This window comes from Fundulus heteroclitus, chromosome 8, assembly GCF_011125445.2.
Source record: "Fundulus heteroclitus isolate FHET01 chromosome 8, MU-UCD_Fhet_4.1, whole genome shotgun sequence".
Taxonomy (NCBI): domain Eukaryota; kingdom Metazoa; phylum Chordata; class Actinopteri; order Cyprinodontiformes; family Fundulidae; genus Fundulus; species Fundulus heteroclitus.
The window spans coordinates 16,140,127-16,156,381 of record NC_046368.1 but is presented as its reverse complement, the minus strand read 5'-3'; the positions used below and the strand labels follow the sequence as shown (position 1 = coordinate 16,156,381).

The 16,255-nt window shown below is 40.1% G+C and overlaps 1 protein-coding gene across 1 annotated transcript in view; it reads left to right on the top strand.

Annotated features, from left to right (window-relative positions):
* fubp3 (far upstream element (FUSE) binding protein 3) overlaps window positions 1–16,255 on the top strand; it is a 37,193-nt gene that overhangs the window by 15,839 nt on the left and 5,099 nt on the right. The window contains exons 6-14 of the mRNA XM_012874539.3: window positions 475–532; window positions 682–844; window positions 2,626–2,724; window positions 2,895–2,999; window positions 3,091–3,193; window positions 3,378–3,478; window positions 6,730–6,856; window positions 14,066–14,226; window positions 14,524–14,597. Of these exons, the coding sequence (XP_012729993.3) occupies window positions 475–532; window positions 682–844; window positions 2,626–2,724; window positions 2,895–2,999; window positions 3,091–3,193; window positions 3,378–3,478; window positions 6,730–6,856; window positions 14,066–14,226; window positions 14,524–14,597 (991 nt within the window). The remainder of the gene's footprint in view (window positions 1–474; window positions 533–681; window positions 845–2,625; window positions 2,725–2,894; window positions 3,000–3,090; window positions 3,194–3,377; window positions 3,479–6,729; window positions 6,857–14,065; window positions 14,227–14,523; window positions 14,598–16,255) is intronic.

The window sequence follows — 16,255 nt, the reverse complement described above, 5'->3', positions numbered from 1 at the left end:
AAAGAGTGCTGGACAACCTTAGTGTTGGGGGCTCGCTTGAAAATGGGACTCTTAGGAAAAGTCAAGCTAAATAGTTCTAAAAAAAAAAAGATAAATGAATTAATTTGTGAAACCTTTATGATGAATATAAAAGCAGAAGAACGTGCTTTATTGGTTTTCGTCAAATTTGTTCAAATCTGGTCCCTGCTGGTTCTTCTGAAACTAACATCATGACTCAGGAGCTGAACGGTCCAGGTAGTCTCCACATGTAGTGTACGCTAAATGTGACTAAAGCAGATGGAGAGCAACACAAAAGCCTGACCTCCACAGGGCATATGGGACGTACATTTCTTGATACCTGTGTCTTTTGTGATGCCTTTAGGTTTTTGCAGGCCATGGAAAGCCGTTTCCTGGCTTTTCCCGTGACTGCTGTTAACCACGCGTTGTTGTTGTATATGTGAGAGTGATTTGTGCTTTTGTTCTGTTTCGTCGCAGACAGCGGTGGCATGTTGGACAGACCCTGTACTCTCACTGGGAGCCCAGAGAACATTGAGTGAGTCTGGAGACAAATTACAAACAGAAAAAAAAAAAAATGCGTGTGTCATTGTGGTGAAAGACGTCAAACCTGTTGTCGACGCCAGAAACCGTCGCTCCGCTGCTTTTCACTTGAGCGAGTTTAACTAATGTTGCTTTGCTCCGCAGGCAGGCAAAGAGGCTGCTGAGTGAGATTGTGGAGCAGTGTCGGTACGGACCCGGCTTCCACAACGACATGGACGGCAACAGCTCCATTCAGCAGATCCTCATCCCCGCCAACAAAGTCGGCCTGGTCATCGGCAAGGGAGGAGAGACCATTAAACAGCTGCAGGTCTGCTCATTAGCTGCCGCGGAGACGCTCCTCTAAGATGTCAACAGTGTTCAATAACTCCTACTGTTGTGATATTTTCATTACTACAAGAAACGATGTGAAAAGTGATGACAAAAGACAATGTGTTAAAGTTTTTTCCTCCAATGAAAAGTGACAGTTTAGAAAAATGTTAATGGTTGCAATTAAATAGGGCTCTTATACTGCTGTGCTTCCTGTGTATGTGCGGGATTTAAAAAGTGATCATTTGACTTCTTATTCATACGCCTCGCTGATTCTGATGATGATTTACTGACCTGCACTCCAGTCATTTTAAACCTGACAAAAGACTGTCCTCATTTATTTATTAAAGCTTATTTGATTTTAAAGATTTTTACTCAAAAAAAGGGCATCAGTGAACATGCTCTCTTGATGCATTTACTGGCCAAATAGTGGGTAGTTTTTAGTAGTTAATAGGAGTTTTCAGTTATAAATCCGTTTTTAACTAACAAGAATTTTCAGTATTTAAGCTTCCGATCCCTGAGAAGACTGATTTTGATATCTGAACTCTTAATTTAACCTTGATTGGTTTCAATTTAAATTAACTTTTGATTTCAGGATTTTCTAGGTCTAAAAATGTAATGAAAGTGATAAGAATATGGAAAAAAATTTGCCTTTCATGCTTTTTGTCCTTTTTCTTCCTGCTTCATATCCTTCCCTCCACTACTCCCTCTCTTATGTTCTTTTCCTCTTTTCTTTCTTACTTGTGCCCTTACTTCTTTACCCCTTTGTTTGCGTCCTCCCTTCATTCCGTCCTTCCATTCTTTCTTCCTTTTCTTGTGTCCTCCCCTTCTGTTCTTCTTTCCTCACTTGTGTGCTTCCTCATGTTCTACCTTCCTTCCAGTTTTTGTGTTTTTTCCTGGTTTACGTTCTACAGAAATCTGTCATAAATTAATGGAAAACTTCAGTTTTTCCTGTTAATAATATCCTAAATGGCTGAAAACTCTTGAAAATGTGCTTTGGAAAACCCTGTATTTTATTTACACTTGTTTATTTGCCTGAACTTTAAAGCCGCATTGTGCAAGTTTGTAGGTCAATATTTATTTTCTTTTTACCATACATCCCTACACTTGCCCGACATGTAAAGTTAGTTATCCTCTATTTACGGCTGTTGCTGGGTCATAGTCTCATAGTCTTTTAATGTATTACCTTTTATAACAAGTCGACTTTGATAATCACATTTTTAGTTCTGCTATAAGACTATATGATTTAAGTTGTACTACATTTATAGGAAAAATGTTTAGTAAATTGCTTGATTCACATTTTACCCCAAAACACATAAAATTGATGATGTAAGACTTCCTGGAAAGGCGTAATCCATCTTCTGATGAACTTGAATCATAAGTTAAGACTCATCTACAGGTTGAGTTGGTGACATTTAAGTTATTTCAAGAGGCTGATGCCCATTTCCCTGTTTATGTACATCAAGTTAATTTACACTGGACCTGTGTGAGCCATTTTCCTGCAGTTTGGTTACATTACCTTTACATCATGATCAACACTATTTGATTTTTTTTTATCTTGTTTTATTTAGTCAGGTGTTCAGTAGTCCATTTTGCGTCCCACTTGAGCCGCATTTGCTTTTCCCTTTATTTCCCACTTAGTTCACCCCTGCTTATATGATGCTCAGATGACTGAGAATTTATAAAGAGACGGTCTGCCTTTGAATTTCATTGCTATGAAAAGGGTTTTTGTGGCCCAAGTAACTGTGGTGGTTTGCTGCCATCTGCTTTTAACCCCTTTAGGAGCGAACAGGAGTCCAGATGATAATGATTCAGGATGACCCCATGCCCACCGGAGCAGACAAGCCCCTCAGAATCAGTGGGGATCCCCACAAAGTGCAGGTCAGACACAGAAGAGATCACTATAGGCTGCCTGCTTTCCTGTTTGTTCTAGAATTTACACATTTTATACCTTTTTTGAAGTGTGTATTTCATAAGTTAAGTTTGTCTTTAATTTGCATTTAAAGATGCTTCATATAGTTAAATAAAATTATATATGTTCTTCTTATTAGCAAGCACGTGAACTTGTGGTGAAGCTCATTAGAGACAAAGACCAAGGAGACTTCAGGGCTGGCAGGTTGGACTTTGGCTCCAAAATGGGTGGAAGCAGTATGGACGTAAGAATTATTTCTTGAGTTTTTCCAATTTGGAAGTGGTCTCTTTTTTTATTATTTTTATTTCTGCTTAATCATTCTTGTTATCTTTCAGGTGGTTGTGCCCAGATTTGCTGTTGGCATCATCATCGGCAGAAACGGAGAAATGATCAAGAAGATTCAGAATGATGCTGGTGTCAGGATCCAGTTCAAACAAGGTCAGCTCAAAGATAGATTACACAAACCAAAAGTAATCTCTTTTTTTTTTTTTTTTTTTTTTTCTAGTACAATAAAATCTCATTCCCCCAAAAATTGTAACCTTTGCAGCTGCATTAGGCTTGTTCCAAAATCTCTTTTTCTAGGAAGCTGTTCAGAGCACTTAAGCATTTTTTTTACCCTCAGATGATGGAGTCAGTCCTGACCGTGTCGCTCAGGTGATGGGTCAGCCCGACCACTGCCACCACGCCGCCCATCTCATCAACGAGCTGGTCCAGACTGCTCAGGTTTGTTTAGCCTTTATGTAGCTCAGAACAAAGCAATGCGACTATTATTAGGCATCCATTCTGAGATCCTGAGTAAACCTGCAGAAATTTTAATTTTTAAGGATTGATTTTTGGATAATGTGCCTCATAAAAGTATTCACAGCCCCACTAAAGCTTTCACAATTTGTAACTTAATAATCCTAGACTTTTGGGTATTTTATTGTGATTTATATTATAAACCAACACAAAGTAGCCCATAAATAAGTGGAAGGAAAGGATTGATATTAAATAAAAATCTCAAACATGTGGCACCTTCACTTATCTGTAGGAAAAGCTCTTTCAAATCAGTTGGATGAGTTGCAGAGACCTACGGCTCAGGTGGGATAATATGCCACAAACACTATAAGGCGACACAGTCCATACATCTGGCTTTAATGAACGGGTGAAAGCCGTTGTTGAAAGAAAACCATAAGAATGTGAATTTGCAGAAAGCCACGTAGGGGATACCACAGAACAGGCTCTGGTCAAAGCAGACCAAAGTTCAAGGTTTTTCTGACATGCAAAATGCTACATGTAGTGGAAATCCAACACTCCACATCGTCTTAAACCATGGTGAAACATGGGGCTGGCGGTATTATGGTGTGGGTGAGTCGTCTCCAAGAGTAACTTTGATTCTTGAGATTCTTGACGGCGCTAAACACAGAGCATTGCTGAGAGAAAACCTGAGACAGGCTGCAGAAGACTTGAGGATGAAGTAGAGGTTCCTCTTCAAGCCTGATGATTGGATACATCCAGACCTACAAGTCTGTGTTAGAAGGGCCTACTCAAAGTCCAGACTAAGGCTACGTTCACACTGCAGCCTGAAGTGACCCAATTCTCTTTTTATTTTTATTTTATTTTTTTTGGCCCTTATGCGACCTGTATCTGATCTTTTCATGACAGTCTGAGCGACACAGATCGGATTTTTTCAAATGCGACCTGCGTCTGTACGGCCAGGTCGCATTTATCCAACCTGTACGTCACTGATACCTATTGATACGGTAACAAGCACCTGTTGCAAGCCAATACAGCCCCACAAAACGACATTGCCAAAAATGTGGCTCTTTCTTTTCGATCTTCTTAAAAAGATTGCGTTGGTAATGTGATGGCTCCGGCTGGAGAAGAACACAAGATACCCTGCAGCATTACGATCCACGTTTACTTCTGCAAACAATGAGCACGCTTGCTATGTGAGACGTCATCGCGTCCTCGACTGCGCATGCGGGACACTTAGGTGTATGAATGCAGTTCAGACAGGAGATCACATACAAGTCGCATATATTTGGAAGTGTGAACGGACACGCAAAAAAAATCTGATTTCACAAAAAAATCGGAATTGAGCATCAAGGCCTGCAGTGTGAACGTAGCCTAAGGCTGAGCGATGTGGCTTAAAAATAAAATCTCATTGGCTTAAAAAAAATCAATCAAATTTGTATTATACCAAATCCGATTGATTATGTTACCTCATTTTCGTTTCACAAAGAAATTAAAGAAATCATTTTTAAAAATTCCTTTTATATCAAGCATTTCGTCTGGGAGTTGACCTAAATTCAAAGTGCAACTAAATACCGTATTTTTCAGACTATAAGGGACTCTTAAAATCCTTAAATTTTCTCAAAAATTGATGGTGCACCTTATAATCCGTTGCACCATTTATATATGATTAGCATTGTGCTTACTGACTGATTTTATGTGGTAAAATGCGCTCAAAAATCTGTTAAAATGTCTAGGTACGACGTTGGTAAGCAACAAAGCCGCTCCGCTCAATCGATATTCGGAGCATTACGGTACACTGTGTCACTACCTGATAGGACCCCTGAGCTGTCTACACGACTGCCTGACTGTAATGTCTAAACTAGAAGCACATCTGTGTAAAGGCCCCCACATACTCGGGTGAAGTTCACTCCATGGAGGTCTGAGTATGTGGGAGCCTTTAGGCAGCCTGTGCCCGGTGTACGCGCTAGCAACAATAAACCTAGTAAGTTAATTCAATATAAGTTCCGTTTATTTTGGCCTTATGTTAGAAACAGGACAGTGTAGTCCAACTACTCTGTCCTCCCAACAGAGACGATAGCTTTCTGTCTCTCAGGAGAGAGCTGTGAGCATGAAGGGCAGTGATATTACACACTTAGGAAGAATATTTAGTGCGCCTTATAATCCGGTCCACCTTATGGTCCGAAAAATATGGTACACACTGTGAAACATGCTTGTAAAACAAGATGGCGGCCCTGTAATTTTAATTTATTTATTTTTTAGATTGTTTTTCTGGGTTTTTTTGTAGCACTAGGTTTTTTTTTGTAAATAATTTTTTACAAAGTAGACTGACAGGAAAGGGGGTTTGAGAGAGGGGGGAAGACATGCGAGAAAGGACCACAGGCGGGAATTGAACCCAGGTCAGCCGTGTCAAGGACTACAGCCTCCGTAAATGGTTCGAACACACTACCCCTGCGCCATCGGAGCCCGCACGGCGACCCTGTTATTGTAAACAATGAAAATATAACAATGTCTGCTGCTAGTGGTATTACACAATGAGCTACGAACCATCTTCACTTGTGTAACTTCAAATTAACTTAAAGTAAATGATCAATAAATTAAAGCGTCTAGCATTATGGTAAAAAAAAAAAAAGTTTCCTCTTTACAAAATTTTGACAATATATTTTCCTAAACATATGTTCAGCATTGCATGCTATTCTCTTCATGGAAACCCAATGAGTGCATTGGCAAAATAGAATCCTGATTTTCCGAAAATTACATCTTATAAAAATTGTAAATTCAAATTAGGCAATTTATCGCCCAGGCCTAAATCAAATTATGAATCTTTGGCAAGAGATGAAAATGATACTCAAATCTGATTTAGCTTGAACTATTTAGTAAAGAATAGGTGGAAATTTCAGTGTCAATAGACACAAGGCTGGTTAGAAACTTACCCCCAAAAGGTGCGTCAATGATTTATAAACTCAGGAGGGCTCAATGCAAACAAGTCTGACATTTTTCAGACTTTTATTGGTAAAAAGCATTTCGAAAACCCTGCATCGTTTCTTTCACATCACAATAATGTGCCACTTTGTGCTGGTCTGTGAGATAAAAATTCCCCAAAATACGTTACAAAATGTAAAAATGTTATTGTATGATGCATAAATTGGCAACTGATGAATTAGTTGAAAAGCTTCTGTGATTATTTGTCCTAATTTTTGCACTTGTCAATGTTTCCTCTCCTGGTTCCCTCCCACTAGGAGCGCGACGGATTCGGCATAATGGGCCGTCGAGGTCGCGCTGACTGTAACATGGGAGGGCCTGGAGGTCTGCAGGAGGTCACATACGCTGTACCTGCTGATAAGTGTGGCCTGGTTATTGGCAAAGGTAAAGAGATTTTTTTTTTTTTAACCGTGTTACAACATAATTTTATTTCTGACCATTTCAAACTGAATGTTTTGTGAAAAATATTTATTCACATTGTGAAACTGAAACTGCAGCTCTACTGTCTAATGGCTGTAACGCCCTGTTGTATGAGAACTCATTCTTAGGAGGCCTGTTGATGCTGAGTATCATGCATGATGCTAGATGGTCTCCTTCCAGCCTGTTTCTCAGGCCTGTCTTCACCTACACATAAAAACAATTAAAGGTCTAGGGCAGGGGTCTGCAACCTGTGGCTCTTTTCTTCAGCTCTGGCTCTTAAAAACTAGACCAAAAAAGCGGGGGGAAAATATTGGTCAATGTTTCTAAATTTAAAGGTAATTTAAAACTGCTAACTTTAGGATCCATTTATGCACTTCTGCAATATATGCATAACATTTCCAGAAAGAAAGAAACTAATAAAGTCTATAGAATATTTTACTATAGCTAAATGAAATATCTTTTTGTCAATAGGTTGCAAACAACTTGCTTTTTCATCATTTTGAAACCATTAGCTATAAAAATCAAATGTCCAATTGAAGAAAATGCATTAAACCTAGACATAAAAATACTGTTGGTTAAATAATAAAAACTGTTGATCGTTAATTAAAAGAAATATAAACAAATTTCCTATAGTATACTATAAAAACAAGTTCTTGTTTCAAAGAGATTCAAAATTTGTTTAGCTGGACCGAGGTTAAATATGGCTCTGCGGGTTGTAAAGGTTGCTGACCCCTGGTCTAGGGGTTTTGGAAATGAGAGACGACTACTCCAGCCTGTGTACTTGTCTAATATAATTGGATTTGCTTTAATCACTATTATCGTAGAACGAACGTTAGGAATATTTAAATATTACACGTGTCACAGTACAGATCGCTGTCATTTCTATATTCCTCAGAACTTGAGGGAACTGCATCACGACAAAGAACATTGAGCATCTCCAGCTAACATTACCTCAACGTCTTCCTTGCGTCCTTTCCTCTTCTTCTGGGCATATTTTAATATACTCGTCTGAAAATGCAACCAGAAAAGTTATTAAGCTATGTGATGCTGTTCAAAACGTATCTGAAACATTAGGCTTGAAGGTCAAACCATAATAATTAACGGCGTTACTGTTGTTCAAATGCAACAGACTATAACATCAGGGTCGTTTTCATCAGACTTGAGCTAAAATGCATTCAACTTAACCTTCCTTTGGTACCTTTCTTTTGCCTTTTCTCTTCCTCTACTTCAGACTGTCGTCCCTAATTTTCCTTCCCTCCTGAGAGCAGCGCACCGAGCTGTAGCCACTAGCCAGCTTTGCAGCCAGACAAGCAGGAGCCGGCAATGTTGGTTTTTCAAAATAAAGTAAATTTTAACATTTTATGTTGTTTAGATTAATTTCAAACTGATTATGGGTTCGTATAAGTGCACAAATATAGGCTATATGTATGTACAGTATAAACATCTCAGATGCTTTGCATTGTTACAACATATTGGGGGGGGGGCGACTTCATTCTCAATTCGATCAATTAGGTTTCGAAACCCTGGAACATGTTGATACGCCTCGATAAACGGCTTAAACATGCATTTACTTATTTACGTGTGTAAAGCACACAAACGATTCATTGCAGATTGGTGTTCTGCATCACGGCACGTCATGAATTTATGAAGAAAAGTGTTGAAAGTGACTCCAGTGCAACGGATCGCTGCTCGTCTTTCAATAACTGGACACAGTTTGCTGCTCGGTGACTTTGTGAAACTGATGAGAAGACGTGGAGGGGAGGGGGTGTGGTGTGTGTGTGACCACCCTCCTATTCCTCCCCCCCTTTGGGCTCATGTATATAGCACAAGTGGTATTCATTGGCTTCACTAAGGGCTTAATGACGGGGATAATGCGTGTAATGTGACATTAATTGTTAAAGGTGCATAATAACAGCCCTCAATCATGTGGAAGGCTGCCTGGCATCTAATGAGGGTCTTTCAGGCCAATAGAGTGCAGCGAGGGAATGAATAGGAGGAATTAGCTTATTGGCTATTCATGCCCACTCTATTGGCAGCTATTTAAAAGTCATTGACCACTGCATTGGAAAGGGCTGTGCGTGCATGTGTGTGTGTTGTATGGTGGCATGCATGTCGCCTCTGTGTGTGTGTGTGTGTGTGTGTGTGCAGCGGTGGGCGGTGTGGAGGGGGCCTCTTTACCTAAGATAAAAACATGGCAATAGAAATGTCAAGTGGCTTTTGTGCTTGTAGTGGGACGAGGGAAACAAATAAACCTGGGCGTTGCGTCCCCCCGCTCTTTGCATTAGCATATGAAGTGAGGCAATATGGTGGAGATGGCGGTGGGTCTGGGTGCTGTCAGCCATCCCTTAAAGAGTGCGGTGATTAATATCTTTACGATGCCATATGCAGCCTGTTGCCCCTCGCTTTTGACCTCATACACTCACTCACACACGGTCACAGAGAGCTTGATAAATCCCGCCACCCACCAATCTGCTCAGACTTTATTATAACCATGAATTCATGTGCAGCGAGCGTCTTTCCACTTCCAGTCAGAAAATGTTCGCACCTAAAGCGTCTACACTCTGGGTCAAACCTTTAGAGACTGGCAGAATCTGATGCCTAGGTGTTGGATGTTTTTGTCAGATGATTCTAGCATATTTGGGGTTGGTGATAAGAACTCAACTTTACAAAGTCAGTTCAATCAAACCATTCGGACAGGTTCAAAAGTTTTCTATCTAAAGAAACCCAGGAGATTGCACGGAGTCACGCACTTGCAGCATTCAGTCCCTGTGGACTGCCGTGCGGACAGCCGCTGGCATTGCATTGTTAACTTTGCAGCAATCCCTCATACTGAGCATGCATGTAGCGACAGTGGAGAGAAAGACTCTCCTCTAACAGGAAGTAACCTCCAGCAGAACCAGGGTCAGTGTGAACGGCCATCTGCCTCGACCGACTCGGGGATTGAGAAGACAGAGCAGAGACACAAAAAGGCAGAAGAACTGATCCAGGAGTACTTTCTACGTGTAGCATAGAGAAACACATTAATATCTAATTCAGTCTGAATGGCCCCGCTACCTTGTATTCATTAAAGGTATAGTGGATGGTATTTCCAGAAATGTCTCTAAGAAAAGGCCTAGCCAAGACCATCCTACCTGCTCTTCTGCTCCTCAGTTGGATCGCATAAAGTTTCTCTCTTTGGTCTCACTCTAGTCTTACTACTTTCTTCTGAGGCCTTCCTCCTCTTCTCATAACCCTGTAAGACAGTCACGCTTCTTGCAACTCTCAGCCATTTTCTAAGTATACGGTGGGAGCAGCGGAGCTACAATGAACGGCTAACATGAAGCTAACGGGAAATATAAACAATAGAGGAACGCATGCCTAGCAAGAGGAAACTAGCAAGTAGTGAGGACACACATTGGCGCTAGTTTAGTATGTCATGATGATTGGCATGTGGGACAACCAATAGATAAGGTGATCCCTCCCTGGAACTCAAAGCTGAAAAAAGATTGTCCACCACGCCTTTAATACCTGACCCAGTGCTGACAACACGGTTTATACCCAATCTGAACAAATACAGGATTTAATTGGGGGCATTTCTCAGGGCTGGATGAGTATAGAAAGATGGTATGAGGGGGGGTGTATTTCCAGACTTTAATCTACGGTATTTCCAAAAAGTTTTATTCTTCTGTCCTTCCTTATGTCCGTCCGTCATTCCTTTCTTCCACATTTACTTTCTTTCCTTCTTTCCCTCCTCGTTTCCCCTATGTCCTTCCTTATTTCCTTCCTTAGGCGTTTGTTGTTCCTTTCTTCCCATCTTATGTCCATCCTGTCTGTCATCTAGTCTTTTCTTCTTCCTGTCCTGACTCTCTACCTTTTGGCCTTAATTACATTCCTATTTGTTTTTTATCGCTCCATCCAGTCTAGACTAAAGGCAAGTTACAACAATCTTGCCAAAAAAAACCCAAATCTGTCTCAAACCCTGTGACCAGAACTATAAACCTAAAGTTGACTTTGTTCTGTAAGTCAATAGCCTGACTTGAGGTTGAAACAAACAAATCTGCACGATTGCATCAATTTTAACTTGATAGAGACGCACCAGTCACCAGCTCTGGGTCTGTTTTCCCTTGATCGGCTTTGAGAAATACCTAGAAATCAGATATTTCTTATGCATAGGGACATTTTATGTGGATTTACTTCTAGAAATATAGAGCTTTAGATGAAAGTGGCGACAGAAGAAACGTCTCATTAGAAACTGCAATTGTGTTCTATTGCAGCGCAGGACGTTTTTTTGTTTTTTTTTTTCAGACCAGCAGCTAACCAGCTCCTCGGCTTCGCCCTGAATGCTGCCACCGGTTGCTCTTTTATAACCCTTTCCTTTCTGCCGCTCACTAAACCAGTCTCATTAATAAGGCCCGTATTATCTGTCCGCTCTACAGCCCAGTCCATGAAGTGAATAGTCGGGGTCTTCATTGCTCTCTGCTGTCTGACCAGAAGAGATCATAATGGCTTCATTAAGGCAGAAGTTTCATTTGGTTGACAATGGCTTAATGGCCCATGTGCAGTCTGTTGGCTGCAAGGAGAACGCTGCCATAGGAGCGGATTGAGATGAGCGTTTTCATTCAGGGGGTCAGTCAGGGTCGTCAGTGTGTCAGCCACAAGTGAACAAATGTGTAATTGATGTTGGGACAGCCCCGGGAAGCACCCTCCCTCTCTCGCCTCTCACAGGAGAACAACACGAAGTCAAGAATGATCGGAGGGTGGGGGGGGGGGAGAAAGTAAGAGACAAACGATGTCCCCAAAGGAAGGATACGCTTCAATTTTGTCTTTTTTTTTATCCTGCTCGCTACGTTTCATCTCTCCCGGCTGGTGTGATTGCTCTTCCCACACGTCGGGGAAGCTGGTATCTGATGCGAGAGCAGGGGGGTGGGGTGCCGGAGATGTTGTCTTTTGTTTCCTGATTTGCATGGATGTTACCAGAGAATGGCAGATGAGTTGTGAGACGCATGCCATGGGCTTTCTAAAGGTGAGATGGCACGGTGGACCCGGACTCTTGGCGTCCCTAAAAAACGAGATGATGCGTCAGACTACGTGCATTTGTTAGCTGCTGGACAAGCATGTTTCAGACACTGCTGGCCATCAGATATACACTGACTGGGGTCTTTATAGGCATGTTTGTGATGTCATTTTTGAAGAACAGAATAAGAAAAAGTGAATCAAAGTGGTAGAAATCAATGAAATTCCTTAGTGGTTTTTGTTTCATTACTTCCTATGTGTGTTAAAGCGAATGGAAGGCAAGTCTTATTTTATAGCAGCTTAAAGTGCTTTACAGAAAAATCCGTTGAGACGCAATGAACGCAGCCATTTCGAGTCCTGGTTTATGACTCGGCCTTTAGTTGAAGAGCATTAGGTGTGTTTGGAAGACTAATGGCAAGAAAAAAAATAAACTATTGTGGTTTTTAGGGGCTGGTATGATATGATCCACTTTTCTGCTATTGTAGTTATAATTTAAGTCTGTGTCTATAGTTGCGCCAAGGTTTCTGGCAGGCTCAGCAGTTTTTAGCCAGAAAGAAGTTGAGGCCAGTTGAGTCCTGGTCTCTAACCTTGCATTTATTTGGGGTCAAGAACCAATAACTACCACCTTTCCTAATGAAGATGGTGGAAAATTCTGCCCCATCCTCTCATTTCTAATATCAACACATTCTGTATAAGGGAGTGTGGTTCTGTTGTGAAAGAAAATTTAAGTTTTGTCTTGTTGGCTTTGTGTTAATAAGACATGTAGTAGTAATAATCTCATATTGGAGGAGGATGTAGATGTTGAACAAAACTGGCCCGATAACAAAGCCTTGAGGAGCCCCACGTCTAATATTTATTTGCTCAGATGTTAAAGAATGCAAAATGCCAGAAAGTAGTTTCCATTTTGAAAATTATGACCTTGCAATAATGTTTAATTCAAGGGTAGTTTCCTTAGTTGCCATTACACACACACACACACACACACACACACACACACACACATATTTTAATTTAAATGCAATTACCAGAGTTAAAAGCCACTAATTATTTTTCTTGTGGATGTCCACAGAATTTGTCATTAAATGTAGTTCCAGCAAAGACAAAAACAACTTATACTCTGTTAAACCTGCGTAACCCAAATCACCAATTACTGGTGCCCAGTTATTTTCTACCAACTTGGTAAAACAAAACTATTTTGCTTTCTTTTTTTTTTCTTTTTTTTCTCCCCTTCAGATTGGCATTGAGGGTGGATGGAAACCAGATAATCTCAAAGACAAATTCCACATTTTACACATCAGTCTCTCACAAATCATTAGGTGCATGTTGAGAAAATAATAAAAGTTGAAGAGACGCTGTGATTCATTGGGCTGATGTCAATAACATCCACATCGGTTGTTTTAATGTAGGGTCAAAAGTCTGCGGTGTTTAGACAGTGGTGGGTATTAGGGCTGAACAATTAATCGCATTTTCAATATAATTGTGATTTAAAAAAACGCAATTTCCAAATCGCAGAGGTCTGCAATTTTTGGCTATGTAACAATTACGGAATTAGACACGTCCATTAGGTGTCAGTAAAATGTTTAAAGTGGGTTTGCCTCCACATGGAAAGGAAGACGGTTGCAGCAGTGAGATAATCTAATTTTATTACTTGTTTTAGAGTTTGTATAATCATACATAGCATTAAGTGCAGGTCAATCAGTTTAATGCATAGACTTGCTTGTTGGTTGGACTTTATGTTCAACAAGGATTGATGTCCAATTAAATTAAAAGCTGTTTTCTTGAATAATATTCTAATCAATAGAAACATTAAAAGTTCATATTTAAAATAGTCCTTGTTTACAAACATCTTTATTCAGAGGCCATTTTGTTGCTTGTGGTTAACGCGGAGAAAAGTAAAAATTGCAATCTTGATTGAAATATATTGTAGGCAGAACGCGATCATTTCTGCTCTGAGTTTAGATGCTGCGGGTCTTTTAGCAACTAATCCACATGGTGAGGAAACAAATTGATTTGTTGTTTGTATATATTTTAAAACACATGATAAATTAAACTGGGGAAAGAAATCTCATTAAATCGCAATAAGATTATTTTCCAAAATCGTTCCGCCCTTGTGGGTATGCGACCCTCGGTGTCTCCAATTGTCCTGACAGAATTATTAAAAGCTTCCCGTTAACGTTTCAGGTGGAGAAACCATAAAAAACATCAAAGAGCAGTCTCGTGCCCATGTGGAGCTCCAGAGAAACCCACCGCCCAACACCGACCCCAATGTCCGCATCTTCTCCATCCGAGGAACCACTCAGCAGTTGGAAAAAGCCCGTCAGCTGATCGATGAGAGAATTGGGGTAGGTGGTCTATCCACGGCACTCTCAGTGCCCCCCCCCCCCCCCCCCCCCCCACTCGAAGTCCTATTGTCTGATCCGATATTCATGAGCACACATGTCATTGCCTGGCTGAGCTGGGTTTCTGTGGTCCTAGTGGCCAGCAGGATGTCACCAGAGGTTAAACATGAAGAATCCATCAAATGGACTTAATGGAGTGCATCAACGCTCGCCCCTGCCCTCTGACCTTGCCTGTTGGCTCCCTTTTTAAACACAAGTGTGGTCTCTCACTCTCCTCTGCTTCTCTTGGGTCTTCCTCAGGGTCCAGGCATAGGCAGCAACAGCAACTTCGGGATGAGTCCTTATAACCAAGGCCCAACTACTCCTCCTCAACAGTAAGGCGCCTTGCAAAAAAATACATTTTGCTTTTTATTCATGTTGCATCCTGGGTTTACCATGTGATAGACACACCCAAAGTAGTTCAGGAAGATCAAGTGGAAGGATTCAAGTAGGGCTGGGCGATAAATCGATTTAATCGATTAATTCGAATTTACAATTCTTTAAGATTTCATTTTTGGAAAATCTGGATTTTATTTTGCCAATACACTCATTGGGTTTCCATGAAGAGAACAGCATGCGATGCTGAATATATGTTTAGGCAAATATATTGTCAAAATATTGTTAAGTGGAAACTTTTTTTTTTACCATAATACGAGGTACTTCATTTACTTATTTACTCTTTTTTTAAAATTAGTTTGATGTTCACAAGTGCAGTGAAGCCTGTTCTAAGCTCAATGTGTAATACCACTAGCAGCAAATGTTTTGTTATATTTTCATTGTTTATAATGGCACGGCTGCCATCTTGTTTTACAAGCATGTTTCACAGCTTGTTTTTAGTTGCACTTTGAATTCAGGTCAACTCCCTGACGAAATGCTTGACATAAAAAGCAAGGTTTTAAAATAATTTCTTTAATTTCTTTTTATGAAACAAAAAGGAGGAAAAAATCAATTAATCGGATTTGGTATGATAAAATCGGAGATTTATTTTTTAATCCATATCGCCCAGCCCTAGATTCAAGGTTTTCTATGTCTTTAAAAATCTGAAACGAGTACCATGTGTTTCGCTTTACTCTAATATCCCTTAATAAAATCAAATGCATGTAATTAGTTCATCTGTGTGTAACTTATACAGCTATCCTGTGAAGGCCTCTAAGATTAGTTGATTTATCAACAGCATCACAAATGGGCCAAAAAAAAAGGCACCAGAAAGTCCAAGGATAAAGTTGTGAGGAAGTTTTTAAATCAGGATTAGATAATAAAACAACACCTCAGGCTTTGGACATATCACAGAACTGTTTAATGCGTTGAACCCTAGCAGCATGTGAGTAATGGCAGCATTATTCAGAGAAGCCGTCAGGAGGCTTATGTTAACCCTGAAGGAGTAATTATGAACTCTGAATTGGAAGTAGCAGAGAGAAAAATGCAAAGTAACTCTGGTCAGAGACCTAAATAAGCTTTTTATCCTACAGTACGAAGGCACTGCCCACATTCTTCATATTTCTGGATGTAAAATGTTTAGAAACCATCTTTTTCTCTGTACTGCTTTGTGTCAATCACATAAAACCCCTTTAAATAGACTTAGAGACTTAGACTTAGACAACTTTATTTGTCATTTTGTATGCACAGAGCGCGTACAGAATGAAATTTCGTTGCATACAGCTTTTAAATTGCAGCAAAATTAAATTACAGTATAAGGTGCAGCAATGATTTAAAAGTAAACAATTGAAATGTAGACAATGCAGGAGAAGTCACAGTGTACAGGTGAGTATTTTTAAAACCATTTGTATGTGCAGAATTGATTGTGCAAAGGGCATTTGTGCAAGAATACAGCTTGTAAATTACAGTAGATTTAAAATACAGTATAAGGTGCAGCAGTGATTTAAAAGTAAACAAATAAAGTTCATGCTTGCGACTCAAGGTTCGTACTTTTGCGCGATTTATTTTTATGAACCTTGGGTAAAAACCTGTTGATATTGTGACTGATTCTAATTTT